Source organism: Oncorhynchus mykiss, chromosome 14, assembly GCF_013265735.2.
Source record: "Oncorhynchus mykiss isolate Arlee chromosome 14, USDA_OmykA_1.1, whole genome shotgun sequence".
In the NCBI taxonomy this organism is placed as follows: domain Eukaryota; kingdom Metazoa; phylum Chordata; class Actinopteri; order Salmoniformes; family Salmonidae; genus Oncorhynchus; species Oncorhynchus mykiss.
The window spans coordinates 37173978-37190276 of NC_048578.1; the positions used below are offsets into that span (position 1 = coordinate 37173978).

At 43.2% G+C, this 16299-nt stretch overlaps 1 protein-coding gene across 2 annotated transcripts in view; it reads left to right on the forward strand.

The window, feature by feature from the left end:
- The window catches only part of LOC110489225 (protocadherin-11 X-linked), a 280236-nt gene that overhangs the window by 15216 nt on the left and 248721 nt on the right, over positions 1-16299 (forward strand). For both annotated transcript variants that reach the window (XM_036943475.1, XM_021561859.2), the window contains exons 2-3: positions 1275-1862; positions 12612-15098. In XM_036943475.1, the coding sequence (XP_036799370.1) occupies positions 1323-1862; positions 12612-15098 (3027 nt within the window). In that variant the 5' untranslated portion in view covers positions 1275-1322. The remainder of the gene's footprint in view (positions 1-1274; positions 1863-12611; positions 15099-16299) is intronic.

The following is a 16299-nucleotide window of genomic DNA, read 5'->3' on the forward strand; positions in this document are numbered from 1 at the left end:
CAAAGTCAGTTAAGAACAAATTCTTATTTTCAATGACGGCCTAGGAACAGTGGGTTAACTGCCTGTTGAGGGGCAGAACGACAGACTATATATGTACTATATATGGGCTATGGTACTATACAAATCCCCTTGTCAGCTCGGGGATTTGAACTTGCAACCTTCCAGTTACTAGCCCCACGCTCTAACCACTAGGCTACCCTGTCGCCCCAATGTAGTCGGCATCCTAAATAGTACCATAGCCCATATATAGTACACATATATAGTACTTTAGACCAGGACCAAATCTTAGTCGGGTTCCCATGTTTCCTGCTCGTAACGATCTGACTGATTCCCAGAATGCATATCTTTCAAACCCGATGACACCGCAAGGTCAACTCATGTACCAAACGTAATGCCTCACACTAGCTAAACTCATCAAAAAACATTCATACAAGTTTGTGTATAGACTACGCCAATGATGATCTCCTCTGATTCACACACACACACACACACACACACACACACACACACGCACACACACACACACACACACACGCACACACACACCCGCCCTGCGATGAAAATATGAATTGGTGGATTACTGCGATGTAACGGATTGATGGAATATGGCAACTAATAACCTGATCGTGTCTTTGTGTTCAACGGGGTGTCATCAAAGGTTAATTGTGTAAAATGTCTGTTAATTTGCTCTCAAAGACATTGGAGGGATGCAGGCTCAGAGCTAGTTAGGTTGATAGGTCAAGTTCAACCCTCTCCATAAGGGAGAATCATACTAATTACAGTCAGAATACATGGGTCTGCGTTTGAGTGAAACCCTCTTCCCTAAATAGTGCACTGTTTTTGATCATAGAGCTCTGGTCAAAAAGTAGTGCACTATACAGGAAATAGGGTGCCAAAAAGTAGTGCACTATACAGGAAATAGGGTGCCAAAAAGTAGTGCACTATACAGGGAATAGGGTGCCAAAAAGTAGTGCACTATACAGGGAATAGGGTGCCAAAAAGTAGTGCACTATACAGGGAATAGGGTGCCAAAAAGTAGTGCACTATACAGGGAATAGGGTGCCAAAAAGTAGTGCACTATACAGGAAATAGGGTGCCAAAAAGTAGTGCACTATACAGGAAATAGGGTGCCAAAAAGTAGTGCACTATACAGAGAATAGGGTGTGCTTTTCAGACGTAACCTGTGTGTCATGTAACTTTTGCAGAGACATGACTCTCTCTCTCTCTCTCTCTCTCTTTCTCTCTCTCTCTCTCTCTCTCTCTCTCTACCCCAGTGACAGAGTTGCAGCCTTAAGAAAAAAATACTCCCACCCTCTCTGATTATGGACTTAGCAGGTCATGCTCATGTGCTGGTGGTGTTACTCACCTGCCTGGTCTTGCTGTCCTGGGCCCAAGAGAAGGACTACACGGTGAGAGAGGAGCAGCCCGAGAATGTCCGCATCGGGAACCTACGGAAGGACTTGGACCTGAACCTTGACCCTGACTTCAAGCTGTCCTCGCCACTGCAGTTTAAGCCCGTCTACAAAACGGGCGATGTGCCTTTGGTGAGGGTAGAGGCCAACACCGGGGAGATCTTCACCACGGCTCACCGCATCGACCGAGAGAAGCTCTGCTCAGGAGTATTCAACGAGAAGCGCTGCTTCTACGAGATCGAGGTCGCCGTTCTGCCTGACGAGATCTTCCGTCTGGTTAAGATCCGGTTCCTGATTGAGGACATCAATGACAACGCTCCACTCTTCCAGTCCACCGTAATAAACATCTCCATCCCAGAGAACACTGCCATCAACACCCGATACCCCGTGCCCTCTGCATTTGACCCAGACGTGGGGATCAATGGGATCCAACACTATGAACTTGTCAAGGTGAGCTCACACTTCTCTCAATCAGTATCGAGTGACTGTCACTGCTCGTGTGCTTGACATGAAGATCAATAGTTTGTATTCTTAAGAATTGTTTGTTTTCATTCTTATTTGTTTGAAAAACAGTTACACGAATTGTTAACTCCAGAAGATTGTCAACGCTAGCTTAAATCATTTAAAAAGATTCCATAATTCAAAACCCCAGAAAAGACAGGGTAGATGTATTAGGTACTAGCTCCATACAGTACCACCCCTCCCAGTATCACTGCTGTTCGCCTGCATTTAGTTGAACCCATAAGGCTGTGTGTTAGTAGAGCTGTTCTCTGTTGTCAGACTTTATGAGCAACGTTTCCACGCTTAAATCAGAACAGAGCCTTAGGCCACCGAGAAACCACCATGCTTTCTTTGAAAAGGCTTTATGTCATTATGTGTAGCAAGTGAAAAGCAAGGTGTAGTTTTGCTATAAACCGTAACAACAAAAGTCCCTCTAGGAAATTGCAGATGCAGCATATTCCTCCGATTTCAGGGAAAAAAAGGTTAAATGTCGGGAATATTGTAGATTATTGCCTAGAAAAGGACCGTACTGTATTATGCTAATAAGTGCCTCATGCAGAACCCACCGTTCTTTTTATCATCTAATTGATGTTCTATTAAATCGCAGCGCAATTTTCTCAGTTGCCTTAATGAAGTCGGCCTAAAACCAGAAAGTAGGATAATGTCATGCATTCTCCATTCATAGTCTAGACAATACTCAATACATCGTGGAGGAAGATGAATATTGCAGATTATCTGAGGCCTGCTTGTGAATTCTAATTCTTACAGTTTTTGAGAGGAGATACACCACACCATTTGCTGTGCGGAGGTGGCACTAAACACATGTAAAGCCTGCAGCAGATAGTCTTCTATAACAAGCATGTACGTGAAAAGGTTGCTTTGGAAAAGGTTGTCTCATCTCGGCGACACGATGATGTTTTTAGGGGCTCGATGTGAGATGATAATGAGACAAGTCACAGGTTGTCTCATATTAAGTTTGCTTTGTGTGAAAATTAACAGTTTCCTTGCTGCTCATGTCTGACTTGATTACCAATTTGCATTTTGAATGAGTTATTTCTGTGCCAAAGCCTCCCCCGCTGAAATGTCCTGAATTGTTCATGCCTGGAAAATGACCAGCCAAATGTTTGGCACATAGCAGCGATGATGATCTCCAGTCATTCCCATCACCTTTTCATGACTGTTATCTCCTCTCCTCCTCTCCTTTCGTGACTGTTATCTCCTCTCCTCTCCTCCTTTCATGACTGTTATCTCCTCCTCTCCTTTCATGACTGTTATCTCCTCTCCTCCTCTCCTTTCATGACTGTTATCTCCTCTCCTCCTCTCCTTTCATGACTGTTATCTCCTCTCCTCCTCTCCTTTCATGACTGTTATCTCCTCTCCTCCTCTCCTTTCATGACTGTTATCTCCTCTCGTCCTCTCCTTTCATGACTGTTATCTCCTCCTCTCCTCTCATGACTGTTATCTCCTCCTCTCATTTCATGACTGTTATCTCCTCTCCTCCTCTCCTTTCATGACTGTTATCTCCTCTCCTCCTCTCCTTTCATGACTGTTATCTCCTCTCCTCCTCTCCTTTCATGACTGTTATCTCCTCTCCTCCTCTCCTTTCATGACTGTTATCTCCTCTCCTCTCCTCCTTTCATGACTGTTATCTCCTCTCCTCCTCTCCTTTCATGACTGTTATCTCCTCTCCTCCTCTCCTTTCATGACTGTTATCTCCTCCTCTCCTTTCATGACTGTTATCTCCTCTCCTCCTCTACTTTCATGACTGTTATCTCCTCTCCTCCTCTCCTTTCATGACTGTTATCTCCTCTCCACCTCTCCTCCTCTCCTTTCATGACTGGTATCTCCTCTCCTCCTCTCCTTTCATGACTGTTATCTCCTCTCCTCCTCTCCTTTCATGACTGTTATCTCCTCTCCTCCTCTCCTTTCATGACTGTTATCTCCTCTCCTTCCCCTCCTTTCTTGACTGTTATCTCCTCTCATGTATATTTTTGCTGTTTCATATCCTTGCCTCATTTTTATTTTTATTTGATTTTATATTTCCTATCCTTGCTTTTTTTCTCTCGTTTATTTAAATTCAGTTCCATATCTTATCTTCCTTGGGGAAATATGTCTGTTTTGTATTTTCTATCCATCCGTTTCATTCAAAACAGGTTTTCTGAAAAGCAGTCCATAAACATAAATACAACATAGAGGTACAGTACCCATGAGGACATTAATTCAAGTGAATTTTAGAAGTGCACTATACAGTCTTACAGTACAGAGCATAGTTTAGTTCTTTAGGGGTTTGTGCAAGCATTCCTAGAATAGCTGCTGGTCTTTAATCCACCCCTTGGACTATCTTTGTGTGGTCCTCAGAGATTTGTCTGTGGAGCTCCATACAGAATAATAGTTTACTACCACAGTGTTCCTGTTTTGTCCCTGACATCAAGCTGAAACTGCTACCATTGTGTGTCATCATAGTGTTCCTGTTTTGTCCCTGACATCAAGCTGAAACTGCTACCCCTGTGTGTCATCACAGTAGGCCAGTTCTATCCCCTCAGCTGACAGACATATACTGTAGGCTAGCTGATATTAGAAAGGACAGATGAGATATGACAGCCACCTTAATTCAAAACCAAGTTGGCTCGGTCTTTTCATATGGAGGGCTAATACACAATACCAACCCATATAGTCTGTTTGATATCACACACAATGGTCAGTAACCCTTTACTTGAAAGTGGTATTAGGCCTAAAAATAAGGCATCTATAACACCTTTTCGAAACCAGTAATGCCACCTTAATAATGAGTGTAGCGGTATCATCCATAGCAACCTTTTAGTTATGTGATTCTAAAATGGAATGTTAACCATTAGCAGCGTCAGGGTTGGAACGGCTACGTCGTCTTGGAATGACGCAAAAGTGTTCTAAGAACATGTCCAAGGTCAGGGGAAAGTAATACCATGCATGGATGCAGGAGTCTCTTCCGTTAGGAACACATTTTATCTCTTAAAGCTTACCCCTTTACAGGTTCCTCCTCAGACCCCTGACTGTGTCGCAAATGCCACCCTATTCCATATAGGTTTCTGGTCAAAAGTAGTGCACTATATAGGGAATATGGTGCCATTTGAGCCGTTGACCGTGTGAGGCAGGTCAGGCTCAAGGGATATCGGTATTGATTTTGGTTGTTTTGGGTTCTACACTTCTCCAAATGTTATTTTTCTCCAAGAATTTTAAAGAGATTTGCACCACACTGCAGGAAACCGAATCCTTCCTATTTTGAGGGATTTTCAGTGTGTCTTAACAGCATTTGTTGTGGGCGGGCGTTGTCAGGATCACCTTGTGTAGATCAATATCCTGCTATATGAGAGCCAGATAAACTTGGTCTTGAAAGAAAGAGGAAGTCTTTATTTCGGTGTGTGGATTTGGAGCAACAACTCGTCTTTGTTTAAAAATGTATACATCTAACTTGTTTGCCAGGCTATTATGAGCAGATGGCAGAGAAATTAGGTTCTGCCCGTCATAGAAAACAAAGAGAAATGTTGAAAATGTGTAACGCCAGAGTTCATTTATACAGTATGTTCATTTACAGATGCCAGTTATGCCGTAACACTGCAATAGATTCAACATGTAGGAGCTCTCTCTTCAAATCACTCAAATTGGCATTTCATAATTGATTAATGTTCTTCATTGGATGCTGCTTGCTGCAGAATGGACAATTAAACAAAGAGCTCAGCTAGCTCACTGCATGTGTTCAGCTCACTGCATGTGTTCAGCTCACTGCCTGTGTTCAGCTCACTGCCTGTGTTCAGCTCACTGCATGTGTTCAGCTCACTGCCTGTGTTCAGCTAACTGCCTGTGTTCAGCTCACTGCCTGTGTTCAGCTCACTGCCTGTGTTCAGCTCACTGCATGTGTTCAGCTCACTGCCTGTGTTCAGCTCACTGCCTGTGTTCAGCTAACTGCCTGTGTTCAGCTCACTGCCTGTGTTCAGCTCACTGCCTGTGTTCAGCTCACTGCCTGTGTTCAGCTCACTGCCTGTGTTCAGCTCACTGCCTGTGTTCAGCTCACTGCCTGTGTTCAGCTCACTGCCTGTGTTCAGCTAACTGCCTGTGTTCAGCTCACTGCATGTGTTCAGCTCACTGCATGTGTTCAGCTCACTGCCTGTGTTCAGCTCACTGCCTGTGTTCAGCTCACTGCCTGTGTTCAGCTCACTGCCTGTGTTCAGCTCACTGCCTGTGTTCAGCTAACTGCCTGTGTTCAGCTCACTGCATGTGTTCAGCTCACTGCATGTGTTCAGCTCACTGCATGTGTTCAGCTCACTGCCTGTGTTCAGCTCACTGCCTGTGTTCAGCTCACTGCCTGTGTTCAGCTCACTGCCTGTGTTCAGCTAACTGCCTGTGTTCAGCTCACTGCATGTGTTCAGCTCACTGCATGTGTTCAGCTCACTGCCTGTGTTCAGCTCACTGCATGTGTTCAGCTCACTGCCTGTGTTCAGCTCACTGCCTGTGTTCAGCTCACTGCCTGTGTTCAGCTCACTGCCTGTGTTCAGCTCACTGCCTGTGTTCAGCTCACTGCCTGTGTTCAGCTCACTGCATGTGTTCAGCTCACTGCTTGTGTTCAGCTTACTGTCAAGCGCTTCCAGATTTCATTTGTTTCTGATTTTGACACATTATCTTCCGCCAGAGGTTGACAAGAGGAAACAAACAATTCTGTGCTGGTTTTGTCTAAATGATATGCATCAGATCATGGCCGGTGGCAAGGGAGACTTCCATCAGTATTGTATAAAAGGGATGTTATAGCCAATGATAAATAGCCTTGCCCGTCGGCCCATCCAACCACCATTAGCATAGCTATGAAAGGCTGATGTATTCAAAGCACCATCCCAGTCTCCTCTAGATTTAATCAGGTCATCAACATAATTCAATCCCAGTCTCTAGGTTTAATCAGGTCATCAACGTGATTCGATCCCAGTCTCCTCTAGGTTTAATCAGGTGATCAACGTGATTCAATCCCAGTCTCCTCTAGGTTTAATCAGGTCATCAACATATTTCAATCCCAGTCTCCTCTAGATTTAATCAGGTCATCAACATGATTCAATCCCAGTCTCCTCTAGATTTAATCAGGTAATCAATTGTAATTCAATCCCAGTCTCCTCTAGATTTAATCAGTTCATCAACGTGATTCAATCCCAGTCTCCTCTAGAATTAATCAGGTCATCAACGTGATTCAATCCCAGTCTCTAGGTTTAATCAGGTCATCAACGTGATTCGATCCCAGTCTCCTCTAGGTTTAATCAGGTGATCAACGTGATTCAATCCCAGTCTCCTCTAGGTTTAATCAGGTCATCAACATATTTCAATCCCAGTCTCCTCTAGATTTAATCAGGTCATCAACGTGATTCAATCCCAGTCTCCTCTAGGTTTAATCAGATAATCAATGTAATTCAATCCCAGTCTCCTCTCATCAACTTGATTCAAAGATGCGTCAGATGACAATCTGAAACATTGAAAGAGTCTGCAGTGAGGCGATTTCAGTCAGCCGCCCCCAATATCAGCCAACTGCGGCTCTACATCATTGTTTGATACTGAGATGGAGCGTTTGATTGTTGTGATTGGACGACTACCATCATTGGACGACTAACATCATTGGACGACTAATATCATTGGACGACTAATATCATTGGACGACTAATATCGTTGGACGACTAATATCATTGGACGACTAATATCATTGGACGACTAACATCATTGGACGACTAATATCGTTGGACGACTAACATCATTGGACGACTAACATCATTGGACGACTAATATCATTGGACGACTAATATCGTTGGACGACTAATATCATTGGACGACTAATATCATTGGACGACTAACATCATTAACAAGATTGTATTTTGTCTACATAAATGTTTAATTTATAGATCTCTACACATACACTATATACACAAGTATGTGGACACCCCTTCAACTTAGTCGATTTGGCTAGTTCAACCACACCCACAGGGGTATAAAATTGAGCACACAGCCATGCATTCTCCATAGACAAACATTGGCAGTAGAATGGCCTTACTGAAGAGCTCAGTGATTTTCAATGTGGCACTGTCATTGGATGCCACCTTTCAAACAAGTCAGTTAGGCAAATTTCTGACCTGCTAGACCTGCCCCGGTCAACTGTAAGTGCTGTTAATGTGAAGTGAAAATATCTAGGAGCAACAACGGTTCAGCTGCAAAGTGGTAGGCCACACAAGCTCGCAGAACAGGACCGCTGAGTGCTGAAGCGCGTAGAGTGTAAAAATGTCATTCATTATTATAGAAAAATGTTCAGTGACTTCATCCTTGCAAGAGGAGGGTGTTCAAAGTATTGAAAACATGGACCGCAAATATATTTAAACCTAGATTTTGGGGAAAAAAATAAACAGTACTTGTTAAACAAAATCCCTTTCTCTTAGCAATTGCGTCAGTATAAAAAAATATGTATTATTTTATTTTGCGAGCAATTTATCTCAGTACTGGCATTATTTACAGTATTTTTTTTTTGCTAATCTTTATCAAGGATGTCAAGAATTTTGGAGGCGACTCTAGATATATGGTCCCTATAGACACGTGATCTACAATGGTAGATGAATGCTTCATCACCATGGTTTAGGAGTCCAGTCTGGGTGAAGCTGAAGTATCTGCTTTCTTTTTAAACTGTACAGTTTTGTATTTTATTTAAAGGTTATTGTCACTGCACCTTAGGGCCCAGTGATTCATATTCTTAACCTTTTCTACAGTAAGTTTGCCTGCCCTAAATGTTTTCACAATCCAACAGCCTAATTTCAATTCACTGAAGTAAAAATAAACAGCCATTATAGATAGTTAGTTATAGCTCTCTGAAACTGATTGAAATGCTCTAAATGTGTGAAAATGAGACAGGTGGGGAATAATCTGTCTGGCTCATAAATCATCTTTAGGAGCACTTATGACATTGACTGGATGGAAGCACAGTGCCAAAGTCCCAGATACTAAAGTCTACACTAAGATTTAACAACCATATTGTAAGAAGGGCCAATATGTTATGATTCACTGAATTGAAGAGGTAAAGTCACTCCTATGAATTTCATCGAAAAGTCGTAGTACAGGTATTTTAATGTCAGCTTGGTCAATGGTCAAATCGTTACTCACTAAACGAATGTGGAGTTCTTAGTAATTACTACTTCATGTTCAAAGAATCACTCCATGAATATACATCTTCTACTAGAACTAATCTCCTTCTAGAACTCATCTCCTTCTAGAACTCATCTTCTTCTCGAACTTATCTTCCACTAGAACTCATCTTCTATTAGATCTCATCTTCTACTAGAACTCATCTCCTTCTAGAACTCATCTTCTTCTCGAACTCATCTCCCTCTAGAACTCATTGTCTACTAGAACTCATCTTCTTCAAGAACTCATCTTCTACTAGAACTCATCTTCTATTAGAACTCATCTCCTTCTAGAACTCATCTTCTTCTCGAACTCATCTTCCTGTAGAACTCATCTTCTACTAGAACTAATCTTCTATTAGATCTCATCTTCTACTAGAACTCATCTTCTACTAGAACTCATCTTCTACTAGAACTCATCTTCTACTAGACCTCATCTTCTTCTCGAACTCATCTTCCTGTAGAACTCATCTTCCTGTAGAACTCATCTTCTACTAGAACTCATCTTCTACTAGAACTCATCTTCTACTTGAACTCATCTTCTTCCAGAACTCATCTCCTTCTAGAACTCATCTTCTACTAGATCTCATCGTTTACAGAATTCATCTTCTTCTAGATCTCATCTAGTTTTAGAACTCATCTTCTCTAGAACTAATCTTCTTCTAGAACTCATCTTCTCTAGAACTAATCTTCTTCTAGAACTCATCTTCTTCCAGAACTCATCTCCTTCTAGAACTCATCTTCTACTAGATCTCATCGTTTACAGAATTCATCTTCTTCTAGATCTCATCTAGTTTTAGAACTCATCTTCTCTAGAACTAATCTTCTTCTAGAACTCATCTTCTTCTAGAACTCATCTTCTACTAGAACCCATCTCATTCTAGAACTCATCTTCTACTAGAACTTATCTTCTTCTAGAACTTATCTCCTTCTAGAACTCATCTTCTGCTAGAACTCATCTTCTTCTAGAACTCATCTTCTACTAAAACTCATCTTCTTCTAGAACTCATCTCCTTCTAGAACTCGTCTTCTACAGAACTCATCTTCTACTAGAACTCATCATCTTCTAGACCTCATCTTCTTCTAGATCTCATCCTCTTCTAGATCTCATGTTCTACTAGAACTCAGCTTCTACTAGAACTCATCTTCTACTAGAACTCATCTTCTACTAGAACTCAACTTCTACAGAAGTCATCTTCAACTAGAAATCATCTTCTTCTAGAACTCAGTGTTATTGGACAGTCATTGTTCTTGCTGTCCAGTCGTGTATATAGTTTATAGCTACTCGCCATAAAGTAACCATCCTCATTCAGGCAGCGGTGGTTTTGGTTTCTTAAGGGACTTCTGTCACTTGGCAGTGCTTCAGACCGGCGACAATATTCACATCAAGTGAAACCCCAACACCAACAACAACCCTGTGTACACCATGTCTCTACTGCAGCTACCAGGACATAGTAATGGCCTCCTTCTTCCCTCTGCCACGGTCCTTACTATATTGATACAGGAACTACACTGGTGCTAAACATACTAGGTAGTCAAATGAACACATTTGGTCTAAATTGTACCGTTCACAGTCAGAATGTATGTATCTTAATCTCGTTTCATAGCTGTGCCTAGACAGAGTAATCTCTTACAACATTATGTGCTGCATGAAGCTTATCTCTTTAAAGAGGCAGTTTTTTCTTGTTTTTGCATGAAACTGCTTCTGACTGAAAGACCTTCAAAGACCCTCTTTGTCTCTTAAAATGCATGGGTCTCATTTAGGTTCTTAGGTCTCTCTCTCTCTCTCTCTCTCTCTCTCTCTCTCTCTCTCTCTCTCTCTCTAAATCATAATGATGGAAAATATGTCAGGACCCATCTTTACCGCATAGCTGATCTGTAATCATAAATATTAGTGCTACATTTTTGTGGGGAAGGCAATTACTTTGAACAGTCAGAGTCAGTTTCTCATGGGGATTACATGCATTTGTTTTCATTTTCCTCGGGCATCACTGTGGCCTACTGATTTGGCACTCCTTGGGTGAAAAGCTTTTTTAATGTGGAGTCTCTCTGTCTCCTTAATCTATGGTGGTCTCGCAGTGCATTTAAATAGGCTATCTCTACGGCTTCCCTTTCAACTGTCTCTCTCACATATGAACTTGACATTTTGTGAGCTGTCTCCCCTATTCCAAAGTAAAACGCAAGATAGTAAGGTAAAACTGGAATACAATGAGAGTTGTACTGAGGAGGGCAGAGGGCTAAAACGAGTACTTCATTAAAAAGCACCAGTCTGAAATGGATGGTCAGCATATAGTACAAGAATAATCTGCAGTGAGTAGTAATGGCAGTGTACTTCAATAGTTAATGAATATTGTTATTTTACCTTTATTTAACTAGTTAAGAACAAATTCTTATTTTCAATGACAGCCTAGGAACAGTGGGTTAACTGCCTGTTCAGGAGCAGAACGACAGATTTGTACCTTGCCAGCTCGGGGATTTGAACTTGCGACCTTCCGGTTACTAGTCCAACGCTCTAACCACTACGCTACCCTGCCGCCCCAGGTCACTCCAATATGACTCCAATATAATTGCATTCCAAGGACCTTGATCGTGGTTTGATGTCATTGTGTGTCATTAGTCTTCTGTTATATGTGTACATTCCATCTGCCAGTTTCTTGTTTTTTAAAATAGATGTAAAAGAAGATTTTTTAAAAGCGCTAAACCTTCACCAATTGTGTTTTTTGGTTATGGGCATAACTGTTTACCTCACTGTCAGCATCCATTGTTTACATAGGCCTTAGTATTTCCTTAATAAATCAATATTTTACAACTGGATTTAGCCTATATTTTGAGAAAATGTATATTACGCCGTGGTGTAAAGTACTTAAGTAAAAAATACTTTAATGCACTACTTACATATTTTTTTCTGTACTTTACTATTTATATTGTTGACTACTTTTATTTTTACTTCACTACATTCCTAAAGAAAATAATATACTTTTCATACATTATCTCCATACACTGACACCTAAAAGTACTTGTTACTTGTTAATATAATACTTTTAGACTTTTACTCAAATTGTATTTTACTGGGTGACTTTCACTTTTACGTTTTTAAATAAAGATATCTTTACTTTTACTCAAGTCTGGCAGCTGGGTGCTTTTTTCCCACCGTTGCTAATACAATTAAAGTACTTTCACTCCAAAGTGTTTTGCTGCAGTGAGAGCAAACATCTGTTGAAACTAAAACAAACTACAGCTTATTTGTGTTGATTCTGGAAACCAGCTGTGTGAGTCTAGTGCCAGCTTACAGGACCACTAGTAGGCTATTGCAGTGTATGACATCCATATAAGATAGTAATGTTCAGGTGAAATGCATGTGAAATTACCAGAAATCAGGCTACGAATGCATACACCCTCACACTGATGAATAACTAAGCAATTAGTAACATACTCCAGGATGTACAGGACAGCACAGTAGTTTCATGTAGTCCAGTAAAATATGACTGAAACTCACAAATTATCTTTGTTCTTCTCCCTGTCTATACAGAGTGTAAGTGAGTTTGGCCTAGACATCATCGAGACCCCAGAGGGAGACAGATGGCCTCAGCTGATCGTCCAGCAGAGCCTGGACCGCGAACAGAAGGACACCTTCGTCATGAAGATCAAGGTGGAGGACGGAGGAACGCCACCCAAGTCCAGCACGGCCATCCTCCAGGTCACCATCTCCGACGTCAACGACAATCGACCGGTCTTCAAGGACAGTGAGGTGGAGGTGAACATCCCTGAGAACGCCCCCATAGGAACCTCCGTCACCCAACTCCACGCCACGGACGCAGACCTCGGCTCCAACGCCCAGATCCACTTCTCCTTCTCCAACCAGATCTCCTCATCCACCAAGAGGCATTTTTCCATAGACAGCACCACTGGGCTGATCACTGTCAAGCAGCCCTTAGACAGAGAAGCCACTCCGGTCCACAAACTCATCGTCCTGGCCAGCGACGGCAGCTCCACTCCCTCCAGAGCTACGGTTATCGTCAACGTAACGGACATTAATGACAACGTTCCGTCCATAGACACTCGGTATATAATGAACCTTGTAAATGGAACTGTTCTACTGTCAGAGAATGCTCCTCTCAACACAAAAATAGCCCTAATTACAGTGACGGACAAGGACTCGGATCTGAACGGCAAAGTGACTTGTTACACTGACCATGACGTTCCTTTCAGGTTAAAGCCAGTCTTTAATGACCAGTTCCTGCTGGAGACTGCGGCCCCCTTAGATTACGAAACAACCAGGGAATATGCAATTAAGATAGTAGCGTCGGATTCAGGGAAGCCTCCTTTGAACACTTCAGCGATGGTTTTAATAAAAATTAAGGACGAGAATGACAACGCTCCCATCTTCCCTCAACCTGAGATTCAGCTGTCCATACCAGAGAACAATGATCCATCCACGCAGCTCATAAAGATCAGTGCCATGGATGCAGACAGCGGACATAATGCAGAGATTATTTATTCTCTTGGCCCTGACGCTCCTGATGGGTTTAACATAGATAGACGGTCAGGAATCCTCTCCGTTGGCAAACGCCTGGATAGAGAGAAGCAGGAGAAGTATTCGTTCACTGTCATGGCAAGGGACAATGGGTCTACTTCGCTGCAGAGCAATGTCACAGTGAAGTTAATAGTGCAGGACCTCAACGACAACAGCCCAGCTTTCACCCATCCTGAGTATAACTTCTACGTGCCTGAGAACCTGCCTCTGTACGGGACCGTGGGCCTGATCACCGTCACAGATTCTGACGCAGGTGACAACTCTGTCATAACACTGTCCATCCTGAACGGGAAAGACAATTTCCTTATTGATCCCCAGACCGGTGTAATCAAACCCAACCTCACGTTTGATAGAGAGCAGCAGAGCTCATACACTTTTATGGTGAAGGCTATAGATGGAGGGCAACCACCCAGCACTTCATACGCCAAGGTCACCATAAACGTTGTGGATGTCAATGACAATCGACCCGTTTTTGTTATCCCCTCGTCCAACTACTCTTACGATCTGGTCCAGTCTACCACCAGCCCTGGGTCTGTGGTCACCAGGGTGTTCGCTATAGACAATGACACTGGCATGAATGCTGAGCTGCAGTACAGCATCATTGGGGGATCACCAAGAGGGCTGTTTGCCATAGACAAAACAACTGGTAATATAACTCTGCAGGAGAAGATAGTCTCAGCTGATCAGGGTTTACACAGGCTTGTGGTGAAAGTCAAAGACCTGGGCCAGCCAGAGTCCTTACACGCAATCGCCCTCATTCACCTGTTCATTAACGAGACTGTATCCAACGCTACGTTCATTCAAGAGCAGCTACGTAAGAGCTTGGAGACTCCATTGGACCGTAACGTGGGAGACAGTGAGGTCACACCCCAAGCCAACGGATACGTGATTGTTGTCATCGCTATTATAGCTGGGACTATGACAGTTATCTTAGTCATCTTCGTGACGGCCTTGGTGCGCTGTCGTCAGACGCCCAGGCACAAAGTGGTGCAGAAGGGCAAGCAGAGCGGCGAGTGGGTGTCGCCCAACCAGGAGAACCGTCAAATCAAGAAGAAAAAGAAGAAAAAGAAGAGATCCCCTAAGAGCCTCCTCTTGAACTTTGTCACCATAGAAGAATCCAAGCCTGATGATCCCAGCCAGGAGCACATTAATGGAACCCTGGACCTGCCTGTGGAGCTAGATGAGCAGACCATGGGGAAATACAACTGGGCCACTACGCCGACCACCTTCAAACCTGACAGCCCAGACTTAGCCAAGCATTACAAGTCTGCCTCCCCCCAGCCAACCTTCCAAATCAAACCAGAGACCCCGATGGCGCCCAATAAACACCACGTGATTCAGGAGCTCCCGCTAGACAACACCTTTGTGGTGGGCTGTGACTCGCACTCCAAGTGCTCCTCCACCAGCTCAGATCCGTACTCGGTCTCAGAGTGCAGCTGTCAGGGGGGATTCAAGACTTCTGGGCAAATCCACACCAGACAGGTAATTCATAACTTATTTTCTAAAGCCACCTACTGTTTCCACTCCCACTCCCCGTACCACTGTACCTTTGTTGATAAGATGGAGGGTGATGGGTAGCAGCGGGAGGGAGCCGGGAGAATGAACCACACAAAAAAAGTCACATGTGCATTAATGTCATCAGCATTGAATATTGAGGAAGAATACCTCAGAGAGGAAGTAGAGAACTGAAGTCTGGCCAAGAAACTTCAACCAAATGAAATCTATCTTTACTTCCCAGAAAGAGGAAAAAAACGAAGACAGATTATACCTCCCTTTGCTATCTTGTACTAGATGTCAACAAAAAAAACTTTAACCTTATTTGGGTTAATGTTCCACTTAAAAGTATAATTGAGGCAGTGGAATGGTGGGAACCAGTGTTAAATGAGAATCTTAAGTGAGAAAGGCTGGTGGCAGAGTAATAGCATGCTTGAGAATCACGCCGGCCACGCTACTAATTGAACTCTGCACAGCTGTATTTGCTGAGGACCAATGGATTAAAGCAACGCTAAGCTTTTTTGATTGACACACCTGAAAAAAAACTAGCATGTCTGACAGACAGAGAAAACCAAACATAGAGTCTTTGATTTGACAGTCATCCGCTTAACAGATAAATGTTGGGTTTAATCAGCTGTTCACTTTCCACTGAAATAGTAGGACATGTATCCCCCAAGAGTGCCACTACACTACAGAATAATAAGACCTCATTAAATAATCCCAGATATTGGTTGCGTGCTGGAGAAGTGGCGTCTTTACTGTGGAGGCTCTCAAGGCTTTGTAAGTGTGAGGGAGAGAGCAAAGCAAAAGGCAAAAGCAAGGCTCATTTGAATGCTAGGGTTTGGTCTGAGGCTTATGATTCCCTAAGAGATGTGCCAAATGCGAAGTGCCCTAAAATGTAACAGCAGCCCAGGGAAATATATGTAAATCATAGGTAAGGGAGGTGGAGCAGAGCAGAGTGGGGCGGTGCAGAGAGGGGATGAGCAGAGAGGGGATGAGCAGAGAGGGGATGAGCAGAGAGGGGATGAGCAGAGAGGGGATGAGCAGAGAGGGGCGGTGCAAAGCAAGGTGGGGCAGAGCAGAGTGGGGCGGAGCAGAGTGGAACAAAGCAGAGTGGGGCAGAGCAGAGCAGAGTGGGGCGGAGCAGAGCAGAGTGGGTCGGAGCAGAGCAGAGCGGGGCAGAGCAAAG